This window comes from Phocoena phocoena, chromosome 18 (genome assembly GCF_963924675.1).
Source record: "Phocoena phocoena chromosome 18, mPhoPho1.1, whole genome shotgun sequence".
NCBI classification, from domain to species: Eukaryota; Metazoa; Chordata; class Mammalia; order Artiodactyla; family Phocoenidae; genus Phocoena; species Phocoena phocoena.
This window is the reverse complement of record NC_089236.1, coordinates 46,876,847-46,893,535: the sequence shown is the minus strand read 5'-3', so window position 1 is coordinate 46,893,535 and position 16,689 is coordinate 46,876,847. Positions and strand designations below refer to the sequence as shown.

The following is a 16,689-nucleotide window of genomic DNA, read 5'->3' as shown; positions in this document are numbered from 1 at the left end:
ATTTCACATGCACATAGAGTTTAACAAGCGCGTTTGCAGAGCTATCATGAGAAAACGCTAGCAGCCTTGGTCTGGAGGAGTAATTTATGACAGCTAGGTAAATGGTGTCCAAGATCACCTTGATCATATTAGCCACGTAGTAGCCCTACCCCTGCACTGCAGGCTTTCTTTAACCCTGGTGACAAGAGTGATTAAAAAAAATAAAGAACACAATGAGTCCTACGCAGGCTGCTAACTCTGTTTCTTCTTCTAGTACCTGCTGCCTCAGATCATCTGTCAGTAAGTTAACAGAGGAGGGAGTGGAAGGAGAAACTGCTAAGGAATGAGTGAGTGTGTATGAGAGCAGGGTAGTTAACAGAAGGCCTTGTATCCGTCACTCCCTTCCCCAGCCTTTCTTCCCTTTTGGTTCATTAACTAGAAATGTGGAAATGTGAGGGAGATGAATTTAACTTGTCCTGACATTAGTCAGAGATAGAGAAGTGCGGCAACTTCCAGAATATTTCTGCCCCAGAGAGAGGGAATTGGAAAACGTGTTGTGTGGTTAGGTGTTGCAATGAAAAATAAAGAAATGATTCAGGAGAACAGTGGAATCAAATTATAAGCATAAAGGTAAGTGTGCTGAAGTTTTTAGCCACTTGCAAAATTAAGAGATATTATCAGGACTGTGCAAATATATTGCTCTAATTTTCCTGGGGTAAAATATGAAAATATTTACAAAATTGAGAATCCCGCCCTGAATAAAATTTTCTCTGTGATATAATAGACTAAAATAAACCATAATAAGTATCTATTTTAAAATGTTTAAATAATAAAAAACTGAATAAGAAGATTTCACCGTGAGAGTAAAAAGAATTTGTATCTGGGCATTATTCTAAGTTGCTTACAATGTTGGAGAATGTTCAATAAGCAAAGTAAAGGTTAATTTATCTTAGAAGATTTTATATTTGATTTTTGAAATGTTTTGAGAGTTGTATATTATTACCCTTTCTTTAGACCCCTTTTTCATGTTTAAAAAACTAGTTTTTCAATATGAGGTGAGAGGTATTCAGGGCCAAAAGAATTAGATCTTTAGTTTTCATGATATTTAATTATTCAATTATAATTGAGAAAGAATATATTTGATTCCAGTTTTTATTTTAGTCGTGGAATTAAAGATTTTAATTGTATATTCACTTGTAGATTCCTTAAGAATATATTTGAACAAATCATTGATATATAGGAAGGGTTAATTGAGAAAGAGACACTAATATACATAGCATTTCTCCTATATGAAGCTCTAGAAATACCCTATTGTCAATCCGAACAGAACAAACTAAAATGAGATAATTGGGAAGGTGCCCATAAAGTCAGCCTGAATATATTATCACAACTATATATGAGATAATATTTGTTTTAAAAAGATTCTATGGCACTGTAAACTCAGTCTCATTAGAGACTGCATTTAAGAGGCTTATAAAGTTACTCATTAATGTTATCTTGTTGTATCTCCACAGCTTTTTCATTAAAGAAAATTCAGCAGAAAGCATTTTCTCCTGATAGCAGGAACCAATTTGCAATAAATGTTCTGGAAACCACTAGGGAAGCCATTACTGAGGTCTAGTAAAAACAGACAAGCGTAACTTGTTCTATATTTTTGTTTCAATCACATACAGATGAGACCCCGCTTTCCACACCAACTGCAAGAGACAGCCTTGACAAACTTTCTCTAACTGGGCACGGACAACCACTACCTCCAGGATTCCCATCTCCTTTTCTGTTTCCTGATGGATTGTCTTCCATAGAGACCCTTCTGACTAACATACAGGTAGGACTTTTTCACAGTCTGGGAGAAAGGAACGTGGAAGGCTCAGTTGTCTATTTTTCCCAAATTCATACTATTCCAGCTTAATCCATTCTTGAGATTGACTGAACCATGGTATTGAAATTTTTCTAGCAATTTAAGATTTTAAACTTATTACACAAATCAAATTGATTAGAAATACTCAAATATGTATATATTACACACATTAATATACACATATTAAGGTGTATACACCTTAATGAAAACTTAGATGCAAATGACCTAGGCCTTTTAAAAATTATTCTGCCTAAATGCCTTCCTTATTGCCAATTAATGGGAGGAATCTAACTGTTTAAGTTTGTCTGATGTACTAAATGACAGTATACCAGTACTAATAAATATTTAGCTATTTTTAAACTGCTGGCATTTCGGTGAGGAAATGATATGTTTAGTCATTCAAATATGTCTAAAGTAAAAGAATCCAAAAAATCTCTTCTTTCATAAATAAGTTTATTTCAGTTAATAGAGTTTCTTCAAAGAATAGACTTCAAAAAGCCATACAAAACTTTCCACGGGTTTCCTATGTAGTCTTCAGGATGTATATTTTACGTACAGTACATTATGAATCAAAAATACTTACAGTTAGCAATAACATAGAGCATGGAGCCAAAATAATAAGAGTGTTTGGGATAAAAGAAAGCATAATTTTCTTGCCCACACATGAAGTGGTCATGTGGACCCCAGATGGAGATTTTTGCCATCTACTTCAACACACTTGGAATAGCTAGTAGTAAGTATACGCTTACAGATACTGTGCTGGTAATTTTTTTTTTTTAATCTTTGCTCAAGCACTCGATCCTTAGTGATATTTTTCTGTACACATTTCCTACCATATTAAACTTTCTCCCAGTAGAAATGTAATTAATTTTATTTACTCCTCCAAGGACATAACAGAAGGCCTTTAATGTAACATATCTTCTCATCTATTAATATGGCATTTTTAATACTAACGTAATTAGAGTCTCCAGAACTGTATTCAACTTTAAGGCTTTATATCTCAGTAATTGAAATAAATCATCAGTCTAGCCTAAATGTAATCAAGGCTAAATAATTGATTATATTTTAGAATAAACATAAAACTTATTTTTTTCAAAATTTGGCCCATATTATTGTTTTCCAAGGTAGAGTTTTTAATGAATTTCTCCTTTGTCAAATTAAATGCTTTCAGAAAATATCCCTCAGCGTTTTAAAATGGACACTCTGAGAAGTAAGGGAACAGTTTATTTTCTTATGTATATAACCCCATATGAAGCTAAGCATTTAACTTAAATTTCTCCATTTAGGTGTCTGTATCTTCACTAACTAAAACCTCTTTAACCAGGAAAGTGGTAATTTAACTTCAATTTCAGCAGAGAAAACATTTCTGTGTAAACATTCACTAGTATAGACCAGGTTGCTCATCTGAAGAGTGGGTTTACACAGGGACCCTTGCATTGTGTGTGAAAACCACATCACTAAGTCAAATTCTGTCAGTTTGAGAGTGTTTTTCCACCCACCCCTGGCCAGTAATACCCAGACTGGAAATATCTGCATCACCTCAAATTGGAATTATTTCTTTAAAGAAAAAAAAAAGGAAACTTCAGTTTTAAAATTTTAGACAAATAATTTATTTTATTGAATATATCTCTAGATTTAATATACTCTCTAACCTTCCAACCAGCCTTGAGAGGGTATATTTTAGGAAGAGTTGATGATAGGATGATGATCAAGGCAAACTAAGTTATTTATTTCTAGTCCCAAATCATAGGAAACTGTGTCTGATAAAGTTAGAACACCTACAATAAGAATACTTCATTTAAAATAAATTGTGCTTGTTCACTTCAGTCTTGCATATATATAAGTATGTATATATATATGTAGATATTATATATTTATATGTATGGATTTAATACCTATATACATGTATATGTGCATGCACATATGTGTACATAAGGTAAAATAAAGATGAAAAATCTTATTGAGTTCCATGCACAGTAATACAAACACACAATACATACATACATACATATATACATGTATATATATATATATATATATATATATATATATATATACACACACATTAGACACACATACTGGATTTACGTTCAGTAATGGCTTCACATTGTTTTGCAAAAGGTCATAGATGCTAGCTCTTTTATTATTGTCACATATATTGAGTTATAGTAATATCCTAGGAATGGTATAGAATGTTTAAACAGTCATGACCCTGGCTTATGGGGCATACAGTATAAATGTGTTTGCTGTCCAAATTCTAATTTGGGTAATTACATTCTGTCTACCTCAATTTCCTCTGCAATTTCAATTATATATAATGGGGTTCTCTGCTTTCTGTTTCAAATGGTAACACTCTTTTGGCGTGGTAAGTTTAAAGCTCCATATTTCCTTTGAAGGTATTTTATCACAATGACAATGAAAAAGAATTGAGTTAAAAATGTTTATATTTTTTACATCATACAATTTCATGTTTGAAAATAAAGGTTTTTTATGTATATTTGTTATTGTAATTAAACCCAAGACATTGGGTTATATTTAAATTTAGTGCACATAGACTCTAGTTTTCCTTAAAGTTAATGACCAAACATCTCTTCAGAATAATTTAAGGAGTTATTGTTCTAATATTCAATAAGTTAATTTCATGATATTCTATAATTTGATAATTTTCAATTTTAAAATTTGTAATGATTACTACAGATGTCCTTTCCATAATGTGTTATCAGAATTGAATTTTCATAAATGTTATTTCTTAGTGCTTTAAAAGAGGGCCTGTGGAAAAATACTGTAGACTAGTATTTTAAAATATATATGTACTATATATAGTATAGAAAATACATATTTTATATATATCAATAGTATAGAAAAATATATGTAGTATAGAAAATATATATATATATATATTATATACCTTTAGGCACTAGATTTTTGCTATCTTCTAGAACTATACTGTTCTTTCTTAAAATTTGAGTGTTTCAGAAATTAAAAGTAATGAAGGATAAAGATATCTTCAGTAAAAGACAGCAATTTCACTTTAGTGAGAGATATGGATTCATTCTAGATTTTGCTTTTTAGGATTTTTAAAAATGTATTTTATATGGAATTTTATTTTATTTTTTTCAATGCGGGTAGTCTTTCATTATGGCTTCCTTAATCAAACACATCTGTGGAGAACTCCCTGTGAGATTATAGGTGAGGAAAGTAGAATTTTAGTGTCAATTTACTGGATGTGACACCTTCAATCATTGACTACCATTTGAACAAACCGAAAGGAGAATTTACCTACTTACTCAATCTGAGCTTTCATGCTGTAAAGAATAACTGGGATCTATTTGTACATAGGACCAGGAACAAATGATTTACATTGTTTATCCTATTTACAGAATTATTTTAAATGACTTACAAATATTAAAATAAGAATAGGTAAATAAGTAAAGAGTAGAAAGGTAAAATAAGGTAGAGAATATAAAGTTTAGTTAGGGGTGAAGTTAGCACTAAAGATATATGCCATAAGGGGAGAGAGGATAGGAGTTTGGGTCAGTATGGTTTGTCTATGTGGTGGTATTAAACAAACAAGGACGACCTAAAAGGGATGTTAAAACCACAATGCATGGCAGTCCCAGATTGGTTCATTATGGTCTAATAAATAAACATAATCTAAATGTTGTATTTAAGAAGTATTCGTTACTTCTATATTTAAGGGAAGACAGTGAAAAATAATTTTACCAGGGCTTCCCTGGTGGCGCAGTGGTTGAGAGTCCGCCTGCCGATGTAGGGGACACGGGTTTGTGCCCCGGTCCGGGAAGATCCCACATGCCGCGGAGCAGCTGGGCCCGTGAGCCATGGCCGCTGAGCCTGCGCGTCCGGAGCCTGTTGCTCCGCACCGGGAGAGGCCACAACAGTGAGAGGCCTGTGTACCGCAAAAAAAAAAAAAAATTGACCAAATATTCTGATTATACATATTCCAGTCTTTACATTTGAATGTCATGCCAGTAATGTTATAATTTACACATTTCAAAGAAATTAATCATTTTTCATTTGCATCATCAATACATATTTTTAACAGAGTCAGATAAGAGAATTAGAAGGAAACTTTTTGAAAAGGTAAACAACAAAATAGGAAACTGGCTTCAAGATATGGGTAGACTAGAATCAGATATATTGGTCTTACATTATATCTTTTTATCTTTAATCATAATAATATATTAATCTTCTCCCCTTTTTTCCCATTACCAACTTGTGAAAAGAGATCATATAAAAAAAACAGTAAAATATAGCCAGTATTTTTAACCCAGTTTACTATAATGAAGACAGTAGCATTAACCTCTTAAAAATCTGGACTCTATATTGTATTTACTAATTTATATTGTATACAACAACAATAATAATAACATAAATAGTAAAAACTAATATTTACTGAGTAATCTTAATGAGTCCTTATACAGGAAAAATACTCCTGTATAAGTCTCCTCTACTCTACTCCAACACTACTTAACTTCTGACACTTCTGATCAAGAAATGTCTGGTAGTTTTTCCCACACCAAGAAATTCTGCAACCCCAGCTGGGTGCCCTACAATTTAACTCAATTCTGGCACTATCTACCTAGAGATAGCATCAGATCTCACAGGTTAAGAGTTCAGTCCCACAAGACTGCACTCCTTGCCCCCATTTCCATTGTCAATTTTAAGTCCAGATTATAACCTGTGCTTGTGACCAACCAGCTACAGATTGGAGGTTCCCACCACCCGCTGCCATGAGTTCAATTAATTTGTTAGAGCAGCTCACAGAACTTAGGAAGATGTTTTACTTACTAAATACCCAGTTTATTATGAAAGATGAGAAAACCAAGGTCAAGAAGGAGCAGATGACTTGTCCAATATAACTCAGGAGCAGCCAGATAGAAGAGATGCATAGGGCAAGGTATGTGGGATGAGGCATAGAGCTTCTGTGCCCTCTGCACATGCCACCCGGCCAGTACCCCCACATGCTGACCAATCCAGAAGCTCTCTGAACCTCACCCATCCTTTAGGGGCTTTCCAAAAGTCTACTTAGTAACAGAAACTCAGGTGTAGTTGCACGGGGCTTATTGTGAATAACAGACGACCCATTTCACCTCTGTTGCTCTTATCACTTAGGAAATTCTACCCATTGTAGGATCTCTAGACACCAGTATCCAGTGTAGGATACCTAGAAGTGCTTCTGATGGAGAGGTCATTGTTAATCGACTTCGGAGAACAGTAACCATAACATTAAACCAAGTATAGCTATAACTTCTGTCACAAGAGCTGTGAAAATGTGTTAGTTGATACTGTGCTATCATATATTTTTTCTGTCTATAAAAGTTCCTGGTTTCAAGGCACTCTATTCCTTCTCATCCTGGAAAGAAACAAAAGAAAAAAAAAGTTAAATAAGCTAGGGATTTCTGATCCAGGCTTAGTCAGCTTACTAGTTTGGGATCTTGGATAAGTCACCTCTTCCTTCTGGACCTTGGTTTTCTAATATTTAAAAGGTTTTAGTTAGAATAGGTGATGGCTAAAAATCTCCTCCAACTAAGTTATTTACTTTCATTAGAAGCAACAAATTATTGAGCACAAATTTTGGCACGTGAGTTTCAGTGACATTCATGGAACCTTACGTGTCATCTGATTCTGAAATAAATGTGTACAAAATACAAATATGGATTAAGTAAGCTTTTCTTCCTCTAGATCTAACTAGCAAATTAAGAAATGTTTCTTTTATATCAGTATATCTTGTAGTTCCCTTATACAAACAGATATTTGTACTTCCTAGGCTATAGAAATAGTTGAGATACTGCTAGATTAATCAGTGTCCTTAAATATATATATATGTGTATTATATATATAATAGACTCATTCTCTGAAAATTATGGAAATAATTTAATTTACATGGTAGATCATTTCAGAAAACAAAAATGTTTGTGTATTATGACAACCATTATGCCTGACCTATAGAAAAGAAATTTGAGGTCAAACAACTGCTGTGTCATAGAGTAAGCTTAAAATGCATTTCTTCACAACTGTCATGGTCCAACTTCAACATCATGAGAACTGACCTCCCCTTGGAAGCAAATTCACGTTTTAAGCCCCGTGTATTTTACTGTCATCGTAGAATTTTCTTGATACTGCACGACCACATGAGACCTAGCATTTAGTGTGACCTTTTGCATATGATCTACCTGGAAAACTTACAGAAGTCACAAAAATCTGAAAGTACTATTATCGTGGATGGTTAAAATGGTGTCCCAGTGATTTGTAGATGTTGTGAACACTACTTGCTATTGCTTTTCCCAGCTCCCTGCTGCACTGAAATTTAATCGGTTTTCTGTATTTTTTGCAGCAGAGCGGTCACAGGCAATACCATATTTTTTGCATATGCATCTGTTTGACTCTAGTGAAGATTTTTATTCACACTGGATTCCTGATGTGCACTGATTTAAAGTCTAAAAATGAAACTTAATTTTATACAGCTTATAAGTATTCCCTAGATGGTATTGGATCCTATAAGCTAGTATTTTTCAGACATGATCAGCAGGAATAGGTAATATATTACCATTAGTGACATTAGCAGCAACAGTAACAAAAGGAAAGAGTAAATATAAATGTTCTTAGCAACTTCATACTTTACAACAAATATTAATATAAAATTACACAAATTAGAGTTGCAGCTTAACATTATTCAACATGTTTATTCATAATGATTGTTTCATATTTTAAAAATGCTAAAATATTGTGTTTTGTCAGCCAAGAACAATAATAGTTTAATAGTAATTTATTTTAAACAGCTACTGATAATACAACCAATCAACACATTAAGTGGTGCCAACATTGGCATCTTGCTAAATAATATCTAGACATTGCACAGAGAGTACATCTTTCAAAGATAAGTCAACAAGAGCAATCAGAGCAGAAAATTAGAATTTGGTATCTTAGAATTAAAATACAGCAAAACTAAAGTTTTAATTGGGGTGATCTAAAAGGGCACTTGATGTAATGATCTCTTTTATTTGTTACTAATTGTTTGTTTCTGATGAAGAAGAAACATACACAGGAATGTTACTGAATTAAGATGGCAGTTTTCTTAGCAGCTATGTTTTATTGCTAAAAACAAAATAGTAGGGAGGGATGAACTGCCACATAGAAATTCTCTGGTTTGTTTCATATCACAAGAATTAATCCATAAAACTCAAGGTCAGTAACAACAAATATGAAATAATTTATATGTGCTTGAAAAGAGACTAAAAATGGCTTGTGACAATGCTACATCAGTGGGCTGAGCTGAAGGTACATTCCTATTGCACTAATAAGTCAAGCTGGAGTTAAAATTCCTGAATCAAACTGTTTGTGGTGTCTCCTGCAAAGGGGTCACATTCTAGAATATATCTACAATTGACACTAACTTCCATTTCATTTCTAATTTCAATTGAAAAATTCAGCTGCTGATGTTCACAAACCAAAGCAAAACATCTTCTTCAAAACAGCATTTTGTATTGCTGAGTTGATAAGGATGGAAATTTTAGCTCCAATTTTTACTAATAAGTTTACTAATAATTTTCTAAAGCATCTTAGAAGAGAACACATGCAGAATGCTTTGTATATGTTTTACATATTCTCATAATCTCATTTTCAAAAACCTGAGAATACTACTAATTTTTTAAAATAGAATACAGTCAAATTACATATATATGACTTTATGTTATATAAATAAATATAGTTTGCCTTCACCATATGCTCTTGAATTATTATATATACTGTCAAATAGTCCCCTAAAAGTTATCCTCTGTTTATAGCTATTTTGATTGCCTTTTTAAAAATAATGCACTATTAAGCCACTAAGTTTTGGATCCCTTACACATATTATGTAGCTCGAGAAAAATATACCAGTATTATAATTTCTATTCATCAAATTTAAAAAGCTACTCTATGGTAGGCACTCTCTGGGTTTTAGGGACGTAGTACCCAATGAGAGAAAATGTCCCTGCCTCAGAGAGCTTACCTTTCAGTGGAGAAGATGCAACATAACGCACTAAATGAATAAATATATGACAAAATTACATAATAATGCTATGAAGAATTTTAAGGAGGGAATAAGCAGGTGAGTTTGGAGGGCTGTTCCAGATAGGATGGGAAGAGAAGGCCTTTCTTGAGTGGTGACGGAAAAAACGTGTGATGAATGAAGGATGAGCCTTGCAAACTTGGGAGGAAAAGCATTCAGGAGGGTATCAGAAAGACCCAAGTCCCTGGTGCAGAAACAAATCAGTGCCTTTAGAAACGAAAGGCCTCTGGTGTCGCATATAATCTCAGTAGGGAGTAGTAGAAAATGAGCCCTGAAAGATAGGTGGGTACTGCCAGCATCACGTGGGCTTATATAAACTATGTCAGATAATTACACGTGGAACAGCTCCAGTCTAATTTTCTCCACAGTATTTATTTCTTAGACACGCTTATGTGCTACCCTCATATAGTTTTAAATCTAGATATTCTAATTAGAAGCAGTTGAACCTGCATGCCAAAAATATTTGTCTTTCTAAAATAATTTAATTAAATTTAGATTTTTTTTCTTTAGTTATATTATTTGTCCTAGTGAGTACAGAGTGACTGCACAACAGAAGCCAAAGAATTTGATAAGTGGGTTGTTCTCTTTTAAAATACTTTAAAGTAATGAATGAAATGTGCTTCATACCAAAATATTACAATTCTGAATACCTTCTTTGTACAGGGGCTCTTGAAAGTTGCCATAGATAATGCCAGAGCTCAAGAAAAACAGGTTCAACTTGAAAAAACAGAATTGAAGATGGATTTTTTAAGGGAAAGAGAATTAAGGGAAACACTTGAGAAGCAGTTGGCGATGGAACAAAAGAATAGAGGTATTTTCAAACTTCCAACTAAGTCTAATACTTTATGTCAAATATTCAACGTAACAATACTATGTTTTGTGATTTACTGTGAGACCGTAACTTTTTTGTTTTTACTTTTAGCTAAATTTTAGAGCAGGATTTGAATCCTGTGCTTACTGTGCTTCTTAATCTCCAAAGTACATTGTTTCTCTTCTGTTCATACCTCAAGGGGTTGAAATATATCAATTATATTATTAATCACATAATTTTTATTGCTTACAGCATTTAAAAAATTCATAATTTTAAGATAAGAAGGTGCTCTGATAAGATGACAGCCATGAAGAAAAATTTTATATTCATTCACAATTGCCCTTTGAAAAACTTAAAGTCATAAAGCTAAACTAGAAAATACTGATTATTCAGGCGAAGCAGATTTAGTAAGATATTTATCAACTGAAATGGGAGACTGATGAATATCTGAACAAATGACCAAAGTTGAGTGTTTGTATAATTTTCTTTCTGAATGCTTCATTTTTCTCCAACAAGGTCAAATACACATCAGAGTAGAAACTGATATGAATTTTTATTGGGTAAAAATAATGATATTATCAATCTATGATTTGCTTTTTACACACTTTACAGTGCATGTATAGATAATTTTGAAGGTCATTCATATTTATGTGTTTATTTTATGTATGAAATCGAAGAGTATTTTCTTTACAACCACTTCCCGTTTGTCTCAGCTCTAAGGTTCTCCTCAGTATTCTAGAAGGGGGAGCTCCTTTTCTCTCATTTAATAAGTACCCATTATAAATACTCCACACTTTCTCCTTTGATATGTTTGACATGGTCATTTCAAAATCATTCTTTCTGTTTTGCTTTCAAAACTGGCAGGACTTAAAGGTTTTTCATTAGTTACTATGAAGAAACAGCTAGTGGGTCCTGGGATGAGGCTGATTTGGGAAACTGTCACCCCAGGTGTATAGCACTGTTCTAAATAATGTGATTTCGCATAGATTTAGATACTAGAGTAATCAGAACAAGATAAACATTGATAGCAGGATATGTTCTAAGTGAACATGGTTCATTCTGTGGAACCATCTTCCATGAGATAGCCATGTCTTGATTTTGTTCTCACTTGGAGAAGTGTTTTTTTTTTTGAAGACTTAAAAGCAGACCCTTGAATTCCTAAAGTAACCTTTTGGTTACTTGAGAGACTTTCAGAATTTTGTTGGTTCACAACTGTTGGAAGATTTACATTCTGTTTTATTCCTTTAACCACTAGAGGTATAGGGCAAAATGTTTCACAGATCACATCATGCACCTCCCATTTAATTAACTATGAACAACAAATTAAGAGTAATAACTATCAGTAATTATCTATTATGAGTGTGTCTATTGAAGCAGCATATTACCCTGAAGAGAGAACATGGCAATCCCATTTGCTTCACTCACACAGGAGGAAGCAGTGAGCGGTCTATGGCAAGGTGCTGGATATTGAGCTTTCAGTGCCATGGGAGTACACAATCCAAATAAATAATTCAGAGATTACTGTTTCTTTTTAAAGGGACTTATAAACAATCATCTTTGGAAAAGGAAAGAATAGGCAAGTAATTTTGTTAAGATAAGCATATGATTTTCACACTATTAAATAAAGGAAATTATTTATTTGAAACCAGTTTTGTTTTTCTTATAAGACTGTACTCAATGTACATTTTGATAAAATACAGTTTCTGTTAATATATAATACCAACAACAATAAACTAGACAAGTTAATGGTCTGCCATCTTAATAATAATGATTATAAAAATGGGATTTGTGTAAATTAGAAATTGAAAGTAAAACTCTTACATGAGCCATTATTACCTTATTTTATATTTTGAGTAAATATTGTGCTAAATAACAAATGTTCTTTAATCTGTAGTAAGTAATCATATAATAAACTTGGAATGATTACTTCTTGTGACTAACTCTACCAGAAGGATTTTCTAACACTGATTCTGTCACATTCACATCCACAATGTTTATCAACTATCCAAGAGAAAATTATTTCAAAGAAAGGACTTTTATGATTTCCATATGCTGATTGCTTACTTTATATATAGTATAAAAGTTAAAACAATGATCAATTATTGTATGTATGAAAGTACAGTTAACGTACATTTTGTGAGGAATATTTGTTATTATTTATTGATTACATGTTATATACAAATATGTAAATTGTCCAGTAGGAGAAAAATTCATCATAGTTAACTTTTTATATCATAAGCTACTTTTTTATATAAGTAGCAGTGAAGTTTTATACTCATCAGATTCCTGCAGAGTAAAAGTAAAACTTTCTTGAAATATGTTATAGTGCATATATATTTACTATGAAGAAATTATTAATATCTCTAAGAAAATTGCAATAGCTTCATCCAAAAATATCTGCTTATATGTGTTAACAATAATTAAGATTATTTAGCTCCTCATATACAGTAATATTTGTTGCATTTTCTAAAATTTCAAGAAAGAGTTATTAAAAATTTTGCTGGTGCAACATTTTTGTAAAGCATTTATAGGGGAAATGCTCCATTTACTACTCAAAATTGATGCTTCATAAAGAGATAGGAGTCATAAAGTTTTGCACTATTCAGACTACTTTGTGTTAGTCTGATTCCAGGGCAGAGACTAAGCCACAAAATTTACTTAATCAGTCTTCCTTTATTAGTGAATAGAAATATCTATTAAAATTAGTTTCCCATTAAATCTGCCTCCACATATGACAATTAGAGTCAATCTTGTAATAGTTCAAAGCTAAATAAAAATTGGCCTCCTTAGATATTTTACTTAGATTTATTTTAGGTAAAAGTGGTTTGCTGTTTTTAAACTTCCTCTGCATAGACAGATGCAGTCCAGCAAGGAAAAAAAAAAAAAGAAGAACATTACATAAAACACAGACCATTTGTGGAAATTTGATCATTGCAAAAAATTTAAAATATAATAATGTACATATACTCTTTTCTAGCCATAGTTCAAAAGAGGCTAAAGAAGGAGAAGAAGGCAAAGAGAAAATTGCAGGAAGCACTTGAATTTGAGACAAAACGGCGTGAGCAAGCCGAACAAACACTAAAACAGGCAGCTTCAGCAGATAGTCTCAGGGTCTTAAATGGTAAGAGGATGCATCTTTATGCATGGCTAACTAACTTTCATTTTGAATACTCAAAAGGCAATTTTAGACATGTGTTTGTGGTTTTGTATATTTCTACGGCTTGTGATTCATTAAACTCTGCTTGAAAGCAGGGTGGGAAGAAGAGTCATATGTGTTGGGGGAAATGTTTTATTTCATAGGTGCTTCCACAGTTTTGTTACTTCAGTATCTGAGACTTGACATTGCTTCTCTATTTAACCAAATCTGTCTGTACTGAAACATAATAAAATATTAATCTGAGAAGTTCCCAACCCCCCATCTCATTTCATGAACAATTTTGCATTATTTATCCATTCAAATCTTCTGATAGTTCTCATGGTTATAGTCTTTGTTCAACCTTTAAAAGATGACAAAGATTTATGTAATTTTAATTCAGCACCAAAGTAACAGGTTGCTCTTTTTAAAAGGACAATGGGAATCAAATGAAATGTGTGTCACTCTTAACTTTCTGTGCTTTTAGACTCTCTGACCCCAGAGATAGAAGCTGACCGCAGTGGCGGCAGAACAGATGCCGAAAGGACAATACAAGGTAGGAATTTGCAAAAGGCTATAAATCTAGATCTTGCTCTATGAGTTTTTCCTCCGCTTTAGCCTGCTATTCAAGCATGTAGCCTACCATCTGGGCCACATCAAAACAAGTTCAAACAAGGTCAAGTTCATCTTGCTTGTTTATATGAGTGAATTCATTTTGTGCTGATAGACTTTCTTTAAATTAACAGGTCATTTCTGTTTATACAATGCAATTAAAAAAGAATAATTAATTTTAAACAATGTATGATTTAATCTTGAACACAGTAAATGTGTTTTATTGAATGCTTGAAGCCCAATCTAATACACAAAGGGTTTATAAGTTCTATATCAGTAAATTCATGAGTTAATCAACTAGGTAGTTCTTAAAATTTGAAATTGTCTTCTTTTTGTTCTTGTGACATTACATACAAAATAGGCCAGTTGAAAGCTAACAATAAATAAGATTGTTTGGTCTTATGTGGGTTTTCCAAATGTTCTGTGTGCCACTATATACATTTTAATAACACAAATCTGCTGAGAAATATCATATATAGAATACTAAAGGGAGTTTTATTAAACACTCAGAAGAGCAAAATATTTATATTGCCGAGACCACACTATTAAGGAAAGAACAAAATCTGAAGGTAGCACTTATAGTCTAACATCTATTCTAGACAATAAACTCAATCTAACAGCATGAATACTAAACAGCAAAAAGAGCATTAAATGAGGATGATTCTTCAAAGGGAAGCCTTGAACTGCTAAAATCCTCCCAATTGCTTTTATTTTGCATTTTAGGCTCAATCATTTTGGGGACATTGTTTGACGTTAATCATGGTACTTAATCAGTTTCAAAAGTATCATTCTTGGTTTAGTGTAAAGGAAATATAATGTTGTAAAGTATCATACATGCAATAAATAAAAATTGGAAACTTGAAACATTCCTGGAGAATGTTTTTTGCTTGTTGATTTTAACTGACATCATGATAATTATTTTTTAAATCCTAAGGCTTGAACCATATGTTATTACGAGACACCTTCTTGGATATACAAGATTAATGCACCTGTAGATGTAGAAAAGACTTCATTGTTTTAGAGCATTACGGACTTCAGTAAAATTATATATGTGGGTGCATCTAATATTATTAAAATCAAAAGATTTCTGTTGCATCTCCAAAGAAATGCACACATATGTAAACAATATGTGCTAATAACAAAGCCAGTCCTCTTTATCAGGGGCAATAACCTCAATAAGGCCAATGTAAATAATCAGCCCTGGTATGTGTGTTTGAGCACTACTCAGGCACTAACTTAGCTAATGTCCAAAGTGGTCTAAGGAAGCACATAAGTCTCTAGGTAGATGTGATATATAAATTATCTGATATACACAGAATTCTCAAGGTGGTCAGAACTCAAACTAAGAAAAATTATAGACAATATATTCCTTCACACAAATGGGAGGTTTAAGAAAGGATTAGGCGATGATTAAACATTTTTGCATAGTTGACATAATATATAGTTCATGAGTTTGCTATCAGCAATATTTTGCCCATCAATAAGGCCATAATTATTTTTATTTGAATTTGTAAAACTTCATATATTCAAATATATTAATATATTTCAATATAGATAAGATCTTGCTATCTAGGTTGAAGTTCTGACAACTCTCAATTTCTATTACGATTTACTTAATACTCTGAAGAAAAATTTTAATAATAAATTGCCTTCTTTTTGGCATCCGGAATGCTGTCAGTTGTATAACAGAGAAAACCCACTCAAACAAGTTAATAATTAAGGAAATGAAACATTTGAACACAATTATACATAGTTACTTTAAGCAAATATAAAATTTATGGTGTTATTTATTGCTTTGGTTTAATTGTAATATAAAACATTTTTTCACTTCATTCATTCATTCAGCTTGTCGATTAAAAAGATGGGTTCTTCAAGTCTAATATGAATGATCAGCAATATTCTACCTTGTGTATACTTGCACTTGGATTTAGTGATTTTCTTATACTGTTCATTGAAGAGTTTTCTGTAAAACATTTAACTAATATTAATGATTTTAATTACATAATATGATTTTTTCTCAAATGTAATCTAAAAAACAAAACCCTTTAGATGAATCTGCATTTCTATGTGTTAATTGCTAAAAGTTATTTCACTAGCACTTGAACTACCTAAGACTTTTAATATACAAAAGCAGAGATCATCTTTTGCTACTTGAACCCCAGTAAATAAGCTCATTTGGCCCTTTGAAACTTTTTTTAAACCTGGAAACTAAATTCATAAATTTG

General features: G+C 32.4%; 1 protein-coding gene across 1 annotated transcript in view; it reads left to right on the top strand.

The window, feature by feature from the left end:
- The window catches only part of DACH1 (dachshund family transcription factor 1), a 374,169-nt gene extending 358,721 nt beyond the window's left edge, over window positions 1-15,448 (top strand). The window contains 5 exon segments of the mRNA XM_065895933.1: window positions 1,653-1,804; window positions 10,572-10,719; window positions 13,697-13,840; window positions 14,340-14,408; window positions 15,399-15,448. Of these exon segments, the coding sequence (XP_065752005.1) occupies window positions 1,653-1,804; window positions 10,572-10,719; window positions 13,697-13,840; window positions 14,340-14,408; window positions 15,399-15,448 (563 nt within the window).
- The last annotated feature ends 1,241 nt before the right edge of the window (window positions 15,449-16,689 follow it).